Consider the following 21,313-nt stretch of genomic DNA (forward strand, 5'->3'; position numbering starts at 1 on the left):
AAAGGACGAACTGAATGAAAATGATTATGACTGACGACTTTAATACGTCGAAGATATGAGTTAAAGATGTATTAGAAATGATACAGTTTTTCTATAGAATATTTATTTTTCGGATGAATGCTTATTTTGTTTACATGGATTGATTAATCGACACAATTGTTGATGTTGGAGCGATTCAAATCCGCAATTGTATAGAGAATCCCACGGTGAACATCCAGAAAAAATTAATCGGGTCATTTTTTATTAGGCAACCAGACTGTGGAAATATATTTAGCTCTGCTGCAAGAACGTATTGTTCGGAGAATGAGGGAGGTAATCGCTGAAGATGAGAATTTAGCCAAATAAAATGATGTTTTTTAAGAAGACGGCACTTCCTCATTTCGTAACACCTGTTCAACGATTTTTAAATGAGGAGTTCAGGGACCGCTTATACTTCGGGAACCTATCGAATGGCCTGCCAGATCGCCGGATCATTCCCCTCTCGATTTTTCGCTTGGAGTCATTTAAAAACATTTATTTATGAAACGGGACCGGCTTTTCTTCAAGATTTCCACAGAATGTGAAAGGATAGGCGAGAATGCGTTGTAGAATAGAAAAGAAGAAATAAAAAATTAATTTATCACCGCATAAATGTTAGTGGGCGTCACTTTGGACATGTTATTTAATAAGTTTATTGTTATTAAAAAATTATGTAAAACTGTTTTTTTTTATTTTATTAAATACTTAAAAAAAGTGGGTGGAAAGCATTCATTGGCCCATCCTGAATAAGTATACATAAGTAAATTAAAGAAAAAATATTTTAACTTCAGTGACAAATTCTTATCAATAAGTTACAGCTTTACAACTCAGCCACTCAGGAGATTTAAAGGCTGTAGCTTTTTTACACAGGCAACATTTCCATTTAATTAATAATTTGTTTGATTTACTTAACAATAGACAATATATTAGTAGTTATGCGGTATAATGCTTTTACTTATAATAAAACCTCTTGTAAGCATTAGTTTAAACCTCATTACTGACTAATTTGTATTTTTATTTCTATTTTTATTTAATTTTATTGTTTATGTTTTCCGTAAAATGTATATTTTTATTAGACGATTTTACTTCCAGTATTATCATATAGCTGGTTGGAAAAATGTGTGTGTTGTTAGTCTTTCGCCGTTCAGGTAATGCTCTTAAATATTTAATTTACATTTAAGTTTTGTCTTGCAATTAGGTTTACTTCATGTTTTTAGGTCTGATGATGCTTAACTCTTTGAGCGAAACATGTAACCATTTTATACACAGTAAGTATTATAAGAGGCAACAAATATATACTATAAAAGTGGTATATGTTATACTATAATAAATTGTTTTAATTTTCGAAGGTTTATTTTGTATTGCGGATAGATATATAGTATTTTAGAAATTATTCTGTATCTGATATTTTTTTTTATCTCTTTAATTTTTTATTATTAACCTAATGGTAATGTCTCTAGATGTACGATAAGAAACCAGCACAAAAATTTTTTCAACTTTTTCTTATTTATTTGGGCTGGTGTAGTTTAGTGCTAAAATTTTGAAATTAACTCAAATTTATGTTGTGTCTGTTATAATAAATTATTATGTATTATGTATTTGAATTTAAGTAATTATTTTTCAGGAAAATTAAATAATAAGTATATTAAAAAAAATGTTTTAGTTCCATTTTGAAATGTGTGCTGTATGTATTACACTATTGTTAACTGATTATTGTAGTAGATTAACTCGTTTAGATATGTAAAATAAATCTAAAGAGTTCAATTTTATCCTGATTTATATCTAATGCTAACTATTTATATATTTTATACTCTATTTTCTATCAATAGGCGCTTTTATTTACATTGCTTAGTCTTATTCATTAACAAAATTATCAGATTTCTTATTTAATGAAAATTAAATTTCTCGCCTTAATTTGGCCGCGCCTTTCTACCATTTTGATTGATTTAATTAGACATGTCAAACTGTCAAGTTAGTTACAGCAATTTCCGTTGCCAAATGAGAGGACGCTACCAGATTTGTTAGAAGAATTTCTATCAGTTTATATGCATTTATATCCCACATGGCTCAACGCAGATATTGTACCGATAACTGCTAGTTTGGAAACAAATATGCAGAATAACGATTACATTAGAACTATTTTTACTCCAAAGTATTTTTAAAACTGGTATTCTCTGGCGTAAACACAATTATATGTTTAAAGATATTTTTGAAGTAAAATTAATAATAAATCTAATATAACATAATATTTTATTACTTAAAAAGTCTGTTAAATTAAATATTTAAAATACCACCGGCTGGTCCTAAACTCTTCACGAGTGTTCTGCAACATTTCGGCTATGTTATTTCTTCCTTGTTTGGGTTATTGGCTTCTGTCATCAATAATTGGTGCAATTTGCCAACTTATTCGGGTATGTACCCTATTTCCCGAATCGAAAATTTCACAATAATAACTAATAAGACTTTTACAATGGTAAATTTCCAATTTTTGCACGTTGTCGCCTTCCCCACGATGCAGCCGGTATCATCCGGCCTGGCTACCATCATAAATAGGTTCAGCCATCAATAACAGGGGTAGGAATGGGTCTAGAGATGGGATACGAGCACGAACTTAATAAATATACCTGGACTGCCAATTCAATGAAAAGTGAATGACCATTGACCACCACTAGGTGGCCGCCATTTTCCGTGATTATGTTCTTTTGATGTTGGTCACTCTGACAAATTGCAGGTGTGCCAATTGTAGGCAAATAAAACAATTAATAAGTTTTTGGGAGGTTATGTTTAAAAAAACAAAATAAAAAGTTACATTTAGTTAGACAGTTGCGGTATTAGATCTAAGTATTTTTCTTGTACTTCTTTAAAAATTTCGTTTTAAATTTATGAAAGAAAGTAATTTTCACCTAAAATGAGACAGTTTCAATTAACTTGGGATAAATGCATGTGCTTTAAAATATTTGTTTTATTATTCTGAATCTTAATACCATGTAAATAAGTCCTAATACAATAATAAATTTGGTTAAAAACACTTTTATTTTCTTTCTATTTTTACTTTACTACTTCTACTTTCCTTCTATAAAGAGAGTTTCCACATTAATAGGTACAACCATCTATAAGAATCAAAATATAGATGATTTTATAAGGATTTGTAATTAGCAAAGGTTTATATAGTAAAAATAAACTCTATATATTCTATGATAAACAACACAGACAGATAATTCACAATAATTTGCTTTTGAGAAACAGTAAACCAAATACGTTCAAATAAGAATGCTGATACATTATCCATGTGTTACATAAGGAGGAAGCTAGATCGCCTGAAGCAGACCATATACCCAAGCCTGTCGTTTACAAATCACCAAAAATCCGCTATACTCACCATTGACAATATTTTTAAGGATCAGTCATATCGAGTGATCGCGTCGAGATTTTAGTGCCTGATTTTGGAATCTCAATGATGGTTTAAAAACAATGTCAATGAAAATAGTAAATTTATTTCGTGACAGGTCAAACGCAAGCGTCGTCAACTTCATTACCGTTATTTAATATATTTTTTGTTGGCGATACTGAAAATGTTCAGAGTAACCAACATCAAAAGGAGACAACCACTATAAAAATGGCGGCCACCAGGCAGTGGTTATTTTTGGGTATGGGGGCCATATGCATGCATTAGCAGTCCAGGTATATTTATTAAGTTCATGGATACGAGGAACTAAAAAGAACAAAGAAGACTTGTTGACTAGCTGAAGGATGACGCGGAGTGAGGGCTGTTTTATTCAATGGAGTAGGAACCTCCAAAGCTAGAAAAGAGACAGCGACGAACGGCAAGATGCGTGAACGAAATCTAAGACGGCTGTGACGGGCGATTTTTTTTATAGTATTTAATGAATAAATTAAAGTTATTAAAGTAATTTAGTTTCAATGTTTTGGTAATATTCTTTCAAAGCTACTTTACTAAAGCAATAAAACAATCATAAAATCGATATAAATTTACATTTATTACAATTATAAACTATAGACATATCAGGGTTAGGAAAAAAAAACTAGAAGTCCTAATTATTTCAAAATATACAGAGGTTATCAAATAATATTAATATAAAAGTTATAAGGAAGTTAAAAATCTACACATCTATGATAAATTAAAATATACAGGGTCTACTATTCAAACATATATGTAACAAATAAACATACATACATACATATACATATAATATATTGCATTATAGAAAAAAAAAAGTTTTGCAATTTTTAGCCACATTCAAATTTTGAATCAAAATGTTAATCGGATTCAAAATCTAAAAGTGGATATATTCCTATACTATCGCTGCTTGCTTGCTGACCAGTTTTCATATAGAGATGCTGTACTTACAACAAATTTTAAACTGTACATGGCGGCACTCAATATAAAATATGGTCTTTTTGAATTTGGATATGCTCATATTTTTTAAGTATTTGCATATTTTGGTTTACTTCTCAACTGGTAGCTCCTCAAACTGTTAAAAGAGTAATAAATATTATCAAATTACACGATATTATACGATTCTTCTAACATAGAAAACTTTCTAATTAGACCCTACGCCTGTGAATATGGTTCATAAGCTTCCATCGCCTAGCAACCTTCAACATTTGACTACGCATCTTTAGTCCTAGTCATTTATTATCCCCTTATTAGCTTTGGAGCACTCTATTATATTATTTATTATTATTATGGAGTATTATTCAGTGTTTCATGTACCTTGCTACAAGATTCATAAATTGTGAGATCGTGTCTATCCATTTTCTCCTAGCGAATCTTTAAAAGAAATAATACTTTAGAGATAAATTTATGGAAGATCTAGCAGGACATTTAATGCTACCTTTGTACTAATAATGTGATCAGAAAAGAGAGCTTGTAAAAATTTACCAACCAAGATGTATTATAAGCAGGCAAACATGTTTGTAGGACGTTTTATGAGTCTTGTTAATACCAAATTTTTTCGCTTCAAAAGGTTAAGATATTTCTTCCAGTTTAGGTTGCAACCAATAAAGACCGACAGATAAAATAACTATGCTAAAATCCTGGCTTATACATTAATCTTTCAATGCTATGTCTTCTGGTACTCTCAGAGCTAAACAAAACATGGATGTATGGTGACAGAAAAGATACCGCAATACAAATTAGTCCTATGGTTCGAATCTTTGGTGCGATGCCTAAATTCCAAAACAGTTTTACCATTAATAATTACTTTTCATTCTATTCTCGATACGTGCTTCGCTATAACAATGTTAACATTTTCGAGAGAGGATTGAAGCTTTCAAAAAAAAATAGTTTAAACGAAGAGAGTTTTAATCTTCTCTTAAACACTGCTTTTTGAAGGATATTAAAAACTAAAAAAGGGTACAAATTTGTGGTTGATGCGATAACCCGTCTGAAACTCAAGAAGTCAAAACCAAACCCAACAAAGTCTGCTATGCAAAGAGTAGCACTTTTTCTCTCATATGAGAACCTGGACCGGGACTCGTTAACCAGATAATTTATCTCGGATAGCAAAAATGATAAGGAAGCGAAACGCTTCCTTTAGTTACTCTGGAAGTACTCTAGCGTGGATCTCAGAACTGAGCGATGAACTGATTAATCGTTTAAGACACTTCAAAGTCTCGGTGCTCAACATGTTGACCATTTTTAGGACGCCAATTACATATTGAAGAAGAAAAAGATTAAAATACTATTGAATAATAATAATAACCTTCAAGGTTTTTTAATTTTTTTTGTTTTTCTTTATATTTTATAAATAAATAATCTAAATTTGATAATATTTAAAAGTGCTAAAAATTTGTTTGTTTGTGGAATGCGGACGAAAATTGTAAAGAAATTGTAGAATGTAATACTTTCATTACTTTCTCAAAACTTTTGTTGATATGTAAATTTAAGTAGCACTGTATAATATACAAAAACACACCATATAGCAAGCTCCCCGTATTAATCTCCGTAAATATTATTTTAAATATTTATTTTCTGTTGCATATCTACCGCAACAGATAGATTGTGATATCAATGAAGGAAAAAAGATGACTTATCAGTAAATAAAATATTCTGCTTGAATATTTCTTTTCCTTGTTCCCATTCCTATTTTATCCTTGTTTGCACATTCCATCATCTCTCTACAAAAATACCATATGCTGTGGTTCGTCCTTAAAAAACATTTCTTCGATTGTGGCGATTTATACAATTTAAATGTATTATGCTACAAAACATTTGTACTATTACAGGGAAAATTAACTGCGGAGAAACTACTCATATAATAATATATTTATTAATATTTTCTTAAGGCGATATAATCAGTTTCCTTCGTGACTCTATACAGTTCCTGTTCATCCTTGATACCTTATGTGAATGCTGCGCTTTCAGGATATGCCGAGATTACAGATTTGTAAAAACCATTAATTTAAAAATTATTAAACCTTTAAAAAGCTTTTGGAAAAACCTCAAAATAAAATATTTCTATATTTTTCATTTTATTTTTTTTTAAGGGATAAACACGAATTTTTATGTCTTTGATTGACGGCCTGTTTGGCTCAATTAATTAAGTCCCTCATATTATTGCTATATAAATTGCTCTGTACTCTGTCTCATAATAAATAATTTGCGGTGAAATTTTTAATTTATATCTAATGAACAATTTTACGCCTCATTGTGTTTAACCATCAGTGTACCGAAGGTCATTTGGACATTATTAAAATGAGCGGCTGTTTGGCTATAAAATTATAATATAAAGATAAAAGCAAAGAGTAATTAACACGCTTCACGAGCAAGGCCTATATCCATACCATATATAGCGTGTACAGCACCTACAACTGGAAGAATATGTTAGAAAGCATATGTAATTTGGTTGTTGGATAAATAATATTCGTCCTTTTGTATCGCACATACTTATTACCAATAAAGCAACATTCACTGGTATCAACAATACTCACAACTTTCATGTATGGTCAGATGAAAATCCACATGGAACAGTCGAAACTAATTTTCACTAATTTTTAGCAAAAATTTTCGGTAAACGTGTGGTGTAGTATGGTCGATAATTATTTAATTAATTTAAAAGTTAAAAGTATTATTAGAAAAAAAATGCAAATGTATTATCAGCTCCATGGAGCTACCGCACTGACTCGTCAGGTCCTGCAATATTTGGACGAAGAGTTTCTAGGACTATGGATTGGCCGCGGTGGTCCTATTCACTGGCCTTCAAGATTTCCAGACCTCACACCACTGGAATATTATTAGTGATGCTTAAAAATTAGTTTAAAAATGAGGTGTACAAGTCGATACTCGGAAGGCCCTAATTTGATGCATTAGAAATGCGGCAGTGTTGATCAAAGAAAGATATGAATCAGATAATCAACAAGGGTTCTTGCCCGATGAAGTAGACTGTGTGAAGTTATCGGCGCTCTTTTTTAACATTTGTTAAAACATTGTTAAAACAACATTAATGTAGAAAATGTTGTTTTGTTTATTATTACGCAATATTTTTTGCATAAGAACTTATAAAATATGTTTTTTTAATTATTTTCACTTGTACATATACATCTAGTTTGGTGCGTTTCTCCTGACTGACCCTGCATATATGAAAGTGAATCTTTCCTAATAAAAACATAAGAATTTGAAGAAATTCTCCAGTAGGGTAGAAGTCGATTCACCCTTCCAATATTTAGCATTATTTAATATTTTACAAAGAAAATTATAAATTACAATATTAATTCCAAACTTAATCTTATATGAGAACTTAGCTATCCTTTAATAATATATTTAAGGCAATTTTCTTCGAAATTGAACAGGGCATTCAATAATTAATTCTTTTTAAAATACCCAGAACGACACTTGTAACTATTTTTTTTACTACTAGTCTTATTATTTATTGTGATTAAATGTTAACTATAAATCCTAACTATCAAACCATAGCTCTGTGTGAATATCAAATTCAGTAAAATATATGCTTATGAATTGTAACTTTTTATAAAAATATGAAGAATTACCTACTTTACCTATATTTACCTATATTTAATACAGTTTAAAGAAGATTAGAGTAAAATTAAGCATTTTACTATAAATATATAAAGAAAAAACTCGTTCAGTATCTTTAACATATTACGAAAGTCTTAAGGTTTATGAGAGTAAACCTTAATGACATATATAATTTAAAGAGATTTACATCTCTTCATTACACCGTTGCATAGATATGTAAATCTCTAGAAAAAAAAGGTAAATCAAGAAGCCTCTAAGGATTTAAACCTAAAATTAGTTGGAGACCAGAGAAGGTCTAAGAGAAAAAAATCAACTTAAGAGGATATACTAGATCAAATTGCTGCAAAAACAGCTATGGTTTAAGGTGACTGGATTTAAGGGCACTGATCTCCGCGCTTTCCAAATGAAGTGACGCGTACGCAAAATTGAACGATAACTGGGTTCGCAAAATAGCCACCTCGGCGCTGTTGGTCAGAAATGAACATCACTCTAATTTGTTACTCTGCACGTGGAATTATTCTATCCTTGTAACTATCACTGTTTATCAAACAATAACCCAATCAACGGCCAAATATACCACTATTGTAAAAATACAAAACGTATTACTGTTCAGAGTCGAAAAATAAAAATGGATTATTAAGAGCCTTCTTAATGCTCTAAACAATAAAGAAAAACTTTATTTACAACTTTATCAAAATATAATGAATTAGTTATTGCCTATAATACAAAACACACAATCACAATCGTGGTGCATAACAAAGCAAAACTTGTATTGTAAAACTTGTCCACTCTTTTTTGACCAATCAATCGTTTCATGTCAGCACCGACGGTTTTATTTCTATTCACTGCCCAATAAGACCAGGAGTTCCCCAAGGTTCCCTGCTTTCCTGCTGATTTTCAACATTTTTATGCAGGATCTACCTACGTTCCAATATAATACAATACTCCAGTACGCCGATGACACCGCAATCTTCATAACAAAGGGGTACATTAAAATAAGGCTGCAGAGACATCTTAATTTACTGCACTCCTGGATGGATCGCTGCAGATCGGAAGTTAACCCCGGAAAGTTCCAGTTGGTGCTCTTTTTCAAAAGGAAGAGAGCACCGACTGGCTATCTGAAATGGGGAGCCACCAATTTCGGCTGATCCGCCCAGGCCTGCTATCATCTTTGACCAGAATTTAACCTGAGAAAAACACGCCAAAGCCCAAGCTGGTGAGACCAAAGATTAGATTTCGTCACTCTACTCCCTCTTCCACCCCAAAAACAGTCACGCAGGACCAAGATCCAGACCTACCAAACCTACATCTGCCTAATAATCACCAACACCTTCCCCAACATGGGCAGACATCCAGCCGCGTTGCATGCAGATGCTCCAAGAAGTGAAAAACAGGGCTTTCAGGATTTTGTCAGGCGCACCATGGTAGACACGCAACACTACCATCCTGTGAGATCTTCAAGCTCAATTCTTGGCAAATTACATGACGAAGTTGAAGGATAAGTACTGCTTTGGAGCACCTCAACCTCCTTATCTGGATCTCTCACTCCACCCAACCTCCTCCAATGCTCCTTACCTCCGCCCTGGCGACATACTGAGACAGGAATAACCGCTGCCCCGATAAACATTCCACCTCTGCCCAGGTCAGCAAACTTACTTTCCCAGCGGTCTACCAGCTTAGGGTCACTAAGACTGTAATACTTTATTTAGTACTACTAAGTTCGCCTTAGCTTTTAAGACCTATATTTAGAATAGAATAAGATACAATTAGTTATAATAGCTAAAAATTTATGTTTTAATCTAAGTAAATAAATGTCAGGCCATTGTATATCGGCCACTGCAGACTGCATTACCTCATGAATAGGAATGGTTTAGCGGAAATCGACGAATGCAGACTGGGGGAGGACGAGACTGCAGAGCACATCCTATGTAGATGTCCGGCACTAGAGGGAGTCAAATTCTTTGGAAATGTCTTACCTAAGGCGAAAGACATTAACAGTGCTTCTCCCAATCAAATTATCGAATTCTTAAAGAGAAGGACTTGATTAGGGAAGTATGAACACTTAGGAGTGAGCCACAATAGACCAAGGGGCGCAGTAAAGGTACACAAGGTGCTCCATTCACAACAAACCTAAAGTACCAACAACTTAGACGTGCATTACAAAAATTATTAGAAACGTCAAGAAGGAATATATTAAAAAACAAATAGTCGAAAATAAGCGCAGCAATGCAGAACATATCGATAGATATAGACCCATATCACTTGCATCAAATATAGCCATAATATTTAAAAAGATCGGATATAGTGAAAAGAGATCAACAGTGAATTTGATAATTTGTATTTGATATGTATTTTTATGTATATCTCTCGAAACCTATCTACTTATTACGGAAAAAATATATGGTATAAGATAAAGAGCACATGATTTAATAACTTGCTATCTTTTAACCCGGCAAGATTGTTAAAATAAATTGCAGCAAAAGTGGGAATTCATATGGAATGATTGTATGTGACCTACCTCAGATATCATGCAAACGATCTATTAAAATTAAATATTCAAGAAAAATTGTGAGTTATGCAAATGGTACCGCAATTTTTATATAGGAGAGCCATGGAACACGCTTAAACAGTAAGCAGAAGAAAATTCAGATATAGAATAAAGTTTATTTAAACTCTTCCCTAATATAGACAACTTAATAAAGTACAGGTTGTGTCTTTAATTTTTCACACGTGTAAAATATGGGTTAAATAATATGTCTAAAAATTTTTCCAAACACATTAATAACAGAAACTGATGTTTAATTATTTGTAAGACCTACATACTGAGGACGTCACGAAGAAAATCCATTATTTTATTTCTAAATTAAAATATCTTATAGATTTTTTGGATGAAAAACATATGTGTACTTACAGGCTTTTGGCAAGAGAGTTGTGCATTGGTGCGGGAGACAGATAGTATCATCTCTTTATAATCTCTCTGTATTTTAAAAGCCACGCATTTAAGACCACATAATGTATAGAAACTTTTTATCTTAAAAATACTTAAAAAAAACCGACATGTAAAATATCAGAGAATTATATAATATAAACCCGTATATAATATCTTAGTTCTTTTAAAATTTGCCTAAAGTGAAGTTGCTTACCACTTACCCTGTCAACGTGTCAAATCTATGTCACGTCTACTACTTTGAAATTAAATCAAGTTTAAAAGAGAAATATACTCGAAGTCGTTATTTTATTGAAAGTTCTTATATAATTTCTTTTAAAAGGTTAATAACATCCACAATGAAAAACAAGAAAAAAATTCTTAAGAAAACAAAGATTTCCATGTAATACAATTTTTACACCAACTAAAATAAAGTAAATCTCGTCTGCGCCATCTAACTATATCCATATTCATCATAATTCTTAAAAATATTGTCGCAAATATCACAAGCGCAATACATACATGTTGTCGTAAATATCACAAGTGAAATACATTCCTATGATATATTTGAAATAATTTATTTAATACTAAAAAATTAAATCAATTTTTTTTGCGTTCTATAAATCTATCTACTGGATGGACATACTTTTAAATTTCTACTTAACAGAGTTAAAAAATTGTACTTGTTTTTAAAGGGCCAGATAATTTTCATCAGCATATACAAATAAAAATTGTTTTTCTCCGTCCGTAAAGTACGCTCTTTACACAATTCCCAGGGTTTATAATGTTTCACTTTTTACGTACAAGTATTGTGACATTTAATTTATAATTGGTCAAAAATTGTTTGAAAAAATCAGAGATACATTTTTTATGCACTATTAGTATTATATATTACACATTAATATTATATATTACACACATTTTGAATTTGTTATTTTTCTTATGTTTTCTTTGGTAGTAGAAAAAATGTTGTATGTTACCGTGTGTAAAATTCCCTTTTTTTATTCATGGGAATTGTATTAATTTCCCAGTCAGAAAAAATGGATCATTTTACACACTTATTACATAAAAAAACTATTTTAAATAATATAATTTTAAAACTACCCTTTCCTATAATTTTTTATACTAAGAAATTTAGTAATGCTATAATGAAAATAAATTATATAGGTCATGAAAATAGGAAAACTATAATTAGATTTCCAATAATGTACTGTACAATATCTAGTATTCGTGATACATCTACATAAATAAGGAGTCGCGGTCTAGTGACATCACCGGATCTAATTGTTCCGAACAAATTGATTTTTATTTACGAATATCCCGACCTTCGGTAAAGCAGTCCTTTGGGTAACGTCAATAGCCTTAAAAATTGATTGAAAATAAATACTAAATAATATTCTGAATACTAAGTTTGGTTGGCAATGACTTCATCACATGAATATTTAATTTTTCGTTGTATTCGCCGAGTCTAGCAGGAATTTCTTATAACAAAATTATAGGCAGTTTACTTAAACTAGATTAATACGTAATTTACTGTGAGCCGGACATTTATTTTAATAAATATTCAAAGTCTTACCTGTTAATATATATTATTGGAAATTTACTATAAAACGTAGCGGGTCTTATTGCAGTCTCACTCTTTTAAATATCATTTTGAAGTAATTTCACTGATAGCACCACAATAAAACTGTATAAGCTGATGTTGTTTTAATTATAAAATCAACTAGCTATGTACTTAAACATATATCACTATATAGGTTGTTTTAAATTAGCGATAATATGGCAGATATAGAAGTATAGAAATGTGAATGAGTACGTTTGTTTCACAATAAATGAATATTTACTGTTAAACATATTATATTAATAATACTTTTCCATTAGTAAACGCTTTTCTTTATAAAAAATCTTATTTCCAGATAACATGCTTAAATTAATTATATAGTCGAATAAAGAATCTGATATAGTTTGATAATCTTGTGTCATATTGGGATGATTAAAATTATCTATTAAAAGTAATTCTACTACTGATCTTAAAGCACAAATATCATGAAGATATTAAGTTCTAACCATAAATAATAACTTTTTCTTTTCAAAAAATCTTTTACTAAATATTTTTTTTTTTTAGTTATAAGAAAGGAGCAATTAAAAATGTTAGAGAAGTAAAACAAAAATTGTAAAGAAGAAATAAAGCCCACAAAACTGTTTTAATTTCTCAGAATTTTAATAACAGTATGTTAAGTTTAATCGAAATATGAAAGCTAAGCTTACACAGAAGCGTCCCTGGCATTCGATGTAAATTAACGCATGTTATTTTTAGTCAATTTGTTGGTCACACTTTGTAAATTTTTTTGCAGGCTAATTACACTGCTATAATTAGGAGTAACTTGCTGATGACGAAATTTTGGGTGTTGTGAGTGAATTTTAACGGTTGGGGTATGAATTAAGTTATTAAATTAAATAAACTAACAGTTTAGTTTGTGAATACTGTTTACCTTCAATATAATTTAAAAAAAAATGTCCAAAGAAAGAATATTAAACTTAAGAAATTATTTTAGGGAAATAGAATATCTAATTATAACTTATCATGGGAAGAATTTAGATATATTTGTTAAAATTTATCACGCATTATGACTTTTTTGCATGCTGATTTATTTACTGTTACAATATAATTGTTAATACAAGTATGAGTATCTTATTTGTGTCGAAATAAATTAACAAATAATTTTAAAAATTTATTTTTCTGAATGAACCTATAGTTTTTTTTAAGATATTTATCTAAGGTTTTAAAATTATTTTCTTAGCACTTCATTGACATAGAGGGTCGAACGTAAAAGCGGTATCGTAATTTTTATTAAGGATTTATATTCCTTACGGTAGTTTCGGTAAGATTTCTGCGGTTTTTAACAGTGAATGATAAACAAATATTAATATATAGGGTTTTCAAATTTAAATTGGCAATATTGCTAACTTGGTTACTATTGGAGCTATTAAGTCAGTTAAATAGAGAAACTAGTAGTATTTTTTTCCGCCGATTGCGATAGTGAAATAAAAATCGAAAAACAGTAAATTTAATCCTAAACAAAAGTTGTCATATAATCTTGTACCTTAAAATTAAAAATTTAAAAGACATTGATAATACTTCAAACTTCCAACATACCTGAGTTAGTTGTCATAATATTGCTTTATCAATAAAGCGTTCCTGAAAGGATTTGAACGTTGCCATAAATCGTTATATAATTTCTCTCATCTTCCCTTATATTTTCTTTCATATCCTGATCCTCTTCCCATGCTCCCGTTAGGTATGTTCTTTCTTTTCCAGTAGAATATTTATTATTAAATTATTGTTTTTTTTTTAAATTTTTGTGTAAGGGATATCTCTGTAAATCAGCAAACTGTAAACCTGTTGGTCACCTTGCACTATTGGTTTTTTTTAGTTACAAATTCTTCGATTTTTTTTTGTTATTTATAAATTGGTAAATGGTGAAATATTCAATATTTCGTCGAATTTTGTAATATTTGAAATTTTGTAAAAGTTAATACACCTACCGATTAGTTTTATTCTTTGTGTTTAATTGCTGTAATTTCTTGGTGACTAATAAATCTTCTCCTATTTAACATAGACAGAATTGAGAATTAATTTAAGAAGGAAATTAAGTAATTTCTATAAGAAATAATAAATAAAAATATATGCAAATATATTTAATAGATTTGTATATAACGCATAAATTATCTTTCCATAATCAAATAATGACAAGATAAATGAATTGCTTAAGTAGCTCTTTGTTTTTTTTTCTGTAAGATACGTTTTAAATTTATGTAATTGATTTAGTCGCAAATAGGCAATACCTAATTTTCTATTTATATGAGAAACAATGGTTAATTCTTTACTTCTGTGACCACTAGAATTTTCATATTACAAATTTCAAATTTTTTTTTAGATAAAAAACACGTAATTTGAAGGCATTTTGCTTAAGATACTGGTTTTTAGCAAATTTGTAAATATTATTTAAGTCCTGGTTGAATTGATTTTGAGAGAGAAAAAGAGTCATCATTATTTTATAGTCGTCATCATTTCACCAAGTCGCATCATTTAATATCTGCGACATACAGAAAAAATAATGGTCCGAAATTGTGGGTGTAGCATCTAAAGATAACAATAGATCCCTTGTATTTGTTTTGTTTTAATATTATGATATTACCTAATTATAGACTAAATAATATTACTAGTAGTACTAGAAATAAAACCAAGTTTATTTAAAAATCAAAATTTTGCATAATGTAGAAAATTATAATCAACTAATTCTTATATAAAATAGCTAAACCACGCTTGACAGATACACTAAGTTTTACATATAAGATTTAAAATAATTTATATAAATTTAAAAAACACAGAAAGCATAAAAACTTTTCGAAGCATCTAACATTATTTTATAGCATTATATTAATATATAAAATGTTTTATTACATTATTATAAAACTTTTATTAAATGTTGTAAAGTCTAAAAATAAGTAACTTCTAAGTCACACTAACGAGAAATCTGTTCATGAATTAAGTATAAAATTACGCTAAATATTCACACCAATGTACTTACCCTTTACTCTTTTAATTAATATCACAGCCGATATGATGAGATATAAACTAATTTTTTTAGTAATGAAGAACTCACACTTTTGTACTGACTAGAATAAATAAAGAAAAAGTTAGTCCCACACTAAAGAAAGACCATGTTGAACTTAAATCATTAAAAAACAGATGATTCGCAACCATCATACTCTCCGTAAGCGCGATCGCCGTACGAGAATCAACAAAATGAACAAAGATATGTGCTGCGCTGCCATGCGATTTACTTTTGTTTATTGTTGGTTGACTTGCACAAAGGCGCGCACGTGTGGGTTGGGTATGCTCGAGCTTTTAGACCAGGTGCTTAAGCCATAATAGTGGCGCCTGACACTGACACCGTGGATCAGATGCATTTTAATGAAGTGTAGGGATATACTAGACATACTTATAGAGTGCAATCGCTTAAAAAACACATCAATAAAAGTAACAGAAGATAAGATAGTCGTAAACTATGTAAGATTATGTGTATACTATGCTTGCCTCTGTTGATCTCTGCTGCCCTCTGTTACAATAAAAAAGATCATTTGAACTTGGTTAAAATATTTCTTAAACTAATCTAATATCTATACAAATATTTCATAATTTTTAGGGTTTGTAATTAAACCTACCATACTAGTTATCCTACTATACTGTAGAATGGCTTGAGAAGCATCATTAACCTTTCTCAGTTTCCATTCTATTATTAAGCCTTATCTATTATTAAACCTCTATTTCGAGCCTCATTGTCTGCTTATCTTATAGATCTCCACTTGAATTCCTTCAGTAGGCGGCCGTTTATCACCATGTTAAAAAATCCGCTCTTGTAGGAAGAACAAGATCGTTCCCTGGCGGCATCCTGATGTTACTCGGGCTTCGATTTTTTGATCAAGCAGACAACGTTCGTTGCCTACTAATCTGCTATTGAGCATGCATGTATATCATTGAACCTACTTTACTGAATCCACTCTCTGTATATCCAGTACGGTTTAACTTCATTGTTTTCCAAAGGCTTTCTGATCTTTGAGCAAATGCACCTTACTTTACTGAATTCACTCTCTGTATATCCAGCACCGTTTAACTTCATTGTTTTCCAAAGGCTTTCTGATCTTTGAGCAAAAATTTATAGTATTGTCTCTGTTAAACTTTTCGCTGTGTAGCATTTTCTCGAGGTCTACAGGATTTTGCCTGAGAATATGCTGTTTTTTCAGTCTTGATAATAAGTACCATTTTGGTTAACTTAAACCTCACTGAAAGATAACTGTAAGCCCATCTAATTGCATAAAGACAAAAAATATTAAACAAATAAAATATCTAAGAGTTATATTGGATCAATATTGAAAGTGAGAGGAACATATTGCCTTTTTGGATAAAAAAATTAGGAATATATCTTACAAATTCTATCAATTACGTGATATTTTATATCAGAATTTACTTAAAATATGGAACAATTCCCTTGTAGACCCCAATTTCAAATACTGCGCTTTCATCTGGGATGTGCATATAATACGATTGTTACGGTTAATGTAATAAAATGGTTATTATGTATATTCTCCGGCTAATATATAGAATCACCAAAGACAGTGATAATTTTGAAAAATCTCAATACATTTATTACTTTCACCGGTCATTCTACATCATTTTCCAAAAGTATTGGGTTGAGTTGCAAAATTATATTAATACAAATGAATTACATTAGCCGTAACATATACAGGGTGTTCGGCACATAATCAACAAAATTTTTTAGCATATTCTTGGGGTTATTTGAAAGCTTTTTACCCTAATACCTTGGGTCCTAAAAGTTACTGTCACGAAAATATGAATTTTTTTAATGTTATTTCTCAAATTACTTAAAACGTCGCCTTTAAAACCATATAACTTTTTTATATGTGACAATAAAATTTTTATTAAAAAAAAAATCCTTTATCTATGGTATTTAAATACTTAACAGTTTTTGTTTCGACTGATTGTCCTAAAGGAACATACAAGTTTTTTTATTTAACAAAGTCAGTAATTGTTTAAAAAAATCATCGTCAAAATTTAATTAAAAAAAATAGCAAAAATTAAGAGTTTTATTTCATTTATTTCATGAGATTTCTACCATTTGTTTCTCAATGGTACAAATTATGTAGATTCGTAATACCCTCGCGGTTAAAACAGGATTCGTCTGTCCATAGAATTCGTTTTAACAATCCTCTATCGTCTACATCTGTGTGCATTAAAAACCGACAGAATTCCATTTGCCTGGCAGGATCACCTTCTGCAAGACCTGTAACAAACAAATTGAATGTTTTAGTCTTTCAATCAGTTTTGTACTTTATTGTTCGTCTAAATAAGTACATTCAACAATTTGCTAAAAGTCTAACAAGATTGCTAATTTTTCTTTAAATTTTAACACTTACTAAGAGAATCAGACAGAAGACGGCTCGAAGAACTGACCACACTTTCCAAATGGTTAGGTTAAGAGCGCGCGCCACAGCACGAATACTTGTGTTAGGATTTTCTTCGAAGGCTTGAAGTATCCGTTCATCAACTGCAAGATTTTGCTCTCTGACATTAATACGTGGCTCTTGAAAATGTACGCTTCCGGTGTCCCTCAAGCGACGATACGTCGTCGAAAAGGTCTCGTGGTGAGGTAATCTTCGATGAGGATGCATCTCCTGATAAATCCTTTGGGCTTCACGAGCATTTCTGCGGGCGGCATCACACGCCATGTCAGTGTACTCTTCCTTAGTGTAAATAGGCATAATACAAAAAATAAGCACAAACTAAAATCAAAAAACTTGTCAGTGCGAATCAAAAGACCAAAAAATTAACAGTTCCAATAGCTTAAATACAACTAAAAGTACAAATTATTATTATTGTACACTTCGGATGCAGAGAGCGTGGAATTCGAATTCGTAGTTTTTTTATTCAGAAATATTTCAATTTTTTGTTCAAACATATTTTTTGCAATCAGAGAATTCTTAGATTGTTTTAATAAAATATTAAAGATTAAAAAGCTTTCAATTGACCCCAAGAGTATGCCAAAAAATTTTGTCGGCTTATGTGTCGAACACCCTGTATAGTACTAGGTCAACAAAACGGAAAAATATGATTGTATTATTTAAACTTACAAACGTTACTCAGAGATGTATAACCTACTATGGTCCAGTTTTTTTTAATAAACTGCATATTTAAAGGAATATGCTAATAGTCCTCATCGTCTTGGTAAGCTACTATTTTTTAGGTTTGATCGTTGTTGCATCATTGTTAAAATGATAACAAATATGTAAGGTTGGCAGACATCTTATTGGCAACTTTTCAGTTTTCCCAATGACCTCTATGAAAGACTCGGTCTGAGTTGTTGGTTTATTAAGATGTTTCCAGGAGGGTGATCCCGAAATAGTTTAGAAATAAATCAGAAGAGTTTCTACACGAATTGATCTTATGGTGCAACTTTGTTCTTTAGCGAGAGTTTACCATATTCTGACGCACTTTTTTGTTCATCATAATACTTGCTTCACGAAACCCTTTTATATTTTCTTATCTTGGTATTGTGTTCTATTAAGAATGGTCCATATGCCTTCTATCTACCAGAATTTTCTCTGACCCTCCAGATCACTCGCCTTGATGAGTCTCTACTTCTGCGCAAGTAATTTTTTACCACTTTATGATTATGCCTCTAATAAATATCTACACAAACAAGATCATTTAGTATTTTTATATCGTTTATAATATGTTATATCGTATAATGTATAAAGTTATATATGTTCCAAGTAAATATTGCAATATAAATAACCCTCCTTCTTAGTGCAGTCACAAAAAAGAACATTCTTCCATTATTCAAAATGTTATCAAGTTATTTACTATAACAAATTGAAATAAAAGCTCACCACTATTGCTTCTTCACTTCTGTTCACCAACTGTGATAATGTACGTTACAATTTAGCTGCAGTAATTAACAGCCGCTTCCCTTGCTAGCGGGCTTAAATAATTATAAAGAAAGTGTTCCGATACTTCCAATAAAAAGCAGCCAGGCAATATATCAATATTTTTCTTCATAAGAAAGCAAATTCTCGTTTTATCAAAATCTTCGTCTAAAGACAATTCTTGACATAAAAATAATATACATACAAAAATTGCTGGTATCTCTAAACGACACCAGAACTTCACTATCAGTCAAAAATTCATTGACATTAATTTTTGTCCTAAACGTGGAATGTTTAAGAAAACTATAGTAAAAAATATAGTGGAATGTTTTAAGAAAACATTCCACTATAGTTCATCATTTAATCCGTGTGTTTGAAAAATATTGCCTGTATCATCTTTACTGTAATACAACTTGTAACAGTACAGAAGTACCCATACTATAAACTGATTTTTTTACGTATCATTAAAACGCTTTTTAGTAAGTTAATCCGGTATTGGCTGATAATCTACTGCGATGAAGGCTATGGATGATAACGGACTGATAAAAAGATATAAAATAATATATTTATTTTATTTTAATGTGTATTTAAAACATATTTTAATTCGTGTTTAAAATAAATTCAATTAGATGTAAATTATAGCTTTTAACATAAAAATATAATTATGTATATCTATTAAAATAATTGTTTATTATTGTATCAGATACATTTAATTAAGAACATTAATAAGTACGCTCCCAGAACCAAATAATGAGGTGTAAGAAAATGCTTACTCAATTTAAGTTCAAAATCGCGGAAAATCAAATTTTTTTAGGTAATTACTTTTAATTATTCTTCTACCCTTAGGTAGGAATGATTGGTTCGTAGAATATTAGCCTCCGACTACGAAGGAATTCCCTTTGAGTGGGAAGGACTGCACTTTTTAAAGAGGACCGGCAGGACATATGCTACTATGTGTCTGTTTTTCTAAGGGGTTATATCTGGGACATAGTAATTCAAGGGATGATATTAAAGCTCATTTCTTAATTGAGGTATTTTTAATCTTGACGATGCCCCCACAGTTGAAACTTAGGTAAACCCTACATATTAAAAGTTACATCCTGTACTAACCTCGGCCTATTAATTGTGGTAAAGCCCTGTGAACCAATGCATGTATAAAGACTTAAGAGACATGACAAGAGAGACATACAGATAAGACAAGAGCATGAGTGATAGGGATTGTTCTGAGAGGCTCGTGTGTCTCTCTTACGTGTTTCTCAAAATTATTTTTTGAAAATATTTTTAGTTATGTACCCAGTAAGAGATTAGCTTATTTCAATATGCTACATAGGAGGTTCATCCTTCCAGTGTGCGTTCATATGCGTAGACGCCGGTAAATACTTGAATTTCTTATTATTTTTAGTTAAAGAATTTACTACACGATAATTGCTCCTAATAATAAATAATATTAAGAACAATTTCTAACGGTTGCTTTGGTAGAATTAAGCTTAATATGAATAAACTTAAATAAAGGGATTTTAATATGTATTTTAATATTTAAAAATTCAGCTATTAAATATTAAAAAAAAACTATTATTGAAAATAAACTAAAATTGTGCTTCAACAGATAATGACATTTTAAGCAAGATTGAATACCGGCTAAATTCAGATTTCTTATTAGTGTATCTTAAATGAGATGTCTATTTGCATATTTATCCCTTAATTTATAATAATAGCAAATTTTGTGCATAGAAAACACTTATTTTTTGTGTTGGGTTTTAAGGCTACATTGCGATATAATGTAATACCTCTGTACGTGAAATAACATCTTCACATTTTTAGAGGAAAATCCTAGACATAAGAGCAATCATTTAAGGAGATAT

General features: G+C 30.5%; 2 protein-coding genes across 6 annotated transcripts in view; both read right to left on the minus strand.

Annotated features, from left to right (window-relative positions):
• LOC126738930 (uncharacterized) overlaps positions 1–15,774 on the minus strand; it is an 83,161-nt gene extending 67,387 nt beyond the window's left edge. The window contains exon 1 of one of the 2 annotated variants that reach the window (XM_050444418.1): positions 15,536–15,774. The gene's annotated coding sequence lies outside the window, so the exon portion shown is untranslated. Of the gene's footprint in view, positions 1–12,519; positions 12,676–15,535 lie in introns of those variants that run through there. The other variant, XM_050444419.1, reaches the window with a different exon arrangement.
• Positions 15,775–17,598: 1,824 nt separating this feature from the next.
• Positions 17,599–19,673, minus strand: LOC126738684 (uncharacterized). Of its 4 annotated transcripts, none has more exons than XM_050444125.1 (3): positions 19,416–19,673; positions 17,943–18,265; positions 17,599–17,809 (listed from the first exon to the last, which is right to left on the minus strand). In XM_050444125.1, exons 2-3 carry the CDS (start codon positions 18,252–18,254, stop codon positions 17,759–17,761), a joined length of 363 nt encoding a protein of 120 aa, XP_050300082.1. In that variant the 5' UTR covers positions 18,255–18,265; positions 19,416–19,673; the 3' UTR covers positions 17,599–17,758. The 4 variants fall into 4 exon arrangements, with proteins under 4 accessions (XP_050300082.1, XP_050300080.1, XP_050300078.1 ...); XM_050444123.1 differs by having other exon boundaries at positions 17,943–18,269; XM_050444121.1 differs by having other exon boundaries at positions 17,943–18,308.
• Positions 19,674–21,313: the final 1,640 nt, after the last annotated feature.

Source organism: Anthonomus grandis, chromosome 7 (assembly GCF_022605725.1).
Source record: "Anthonomus grandis grandis chromosome 7, icAntGran1.3, whole genome shotgun sequence".
Lineage (NCBI taxonomy): Eukaryota > Metazoa > Arthropoda > Insecta > Coleoptera > Curculionidae > Anthonomus > Anthonomus grandis.

Coding starts and splice junctions, on each gene's coding strand:
- LOC126738684 (XM_050444121.1), bottom strand. CDS start 18,287: ATGCCTATTTACACTAAGGAAGAGTACACTGACATGGCGTGTGATGCC. Junction 17,810..17,942: donor TCTTCTGTCTGATTCTCTTA/GTAAGTGTTAAA, acceptor TGTTTGTTACAG/GTCTTGCAGAAGGTGATCCT.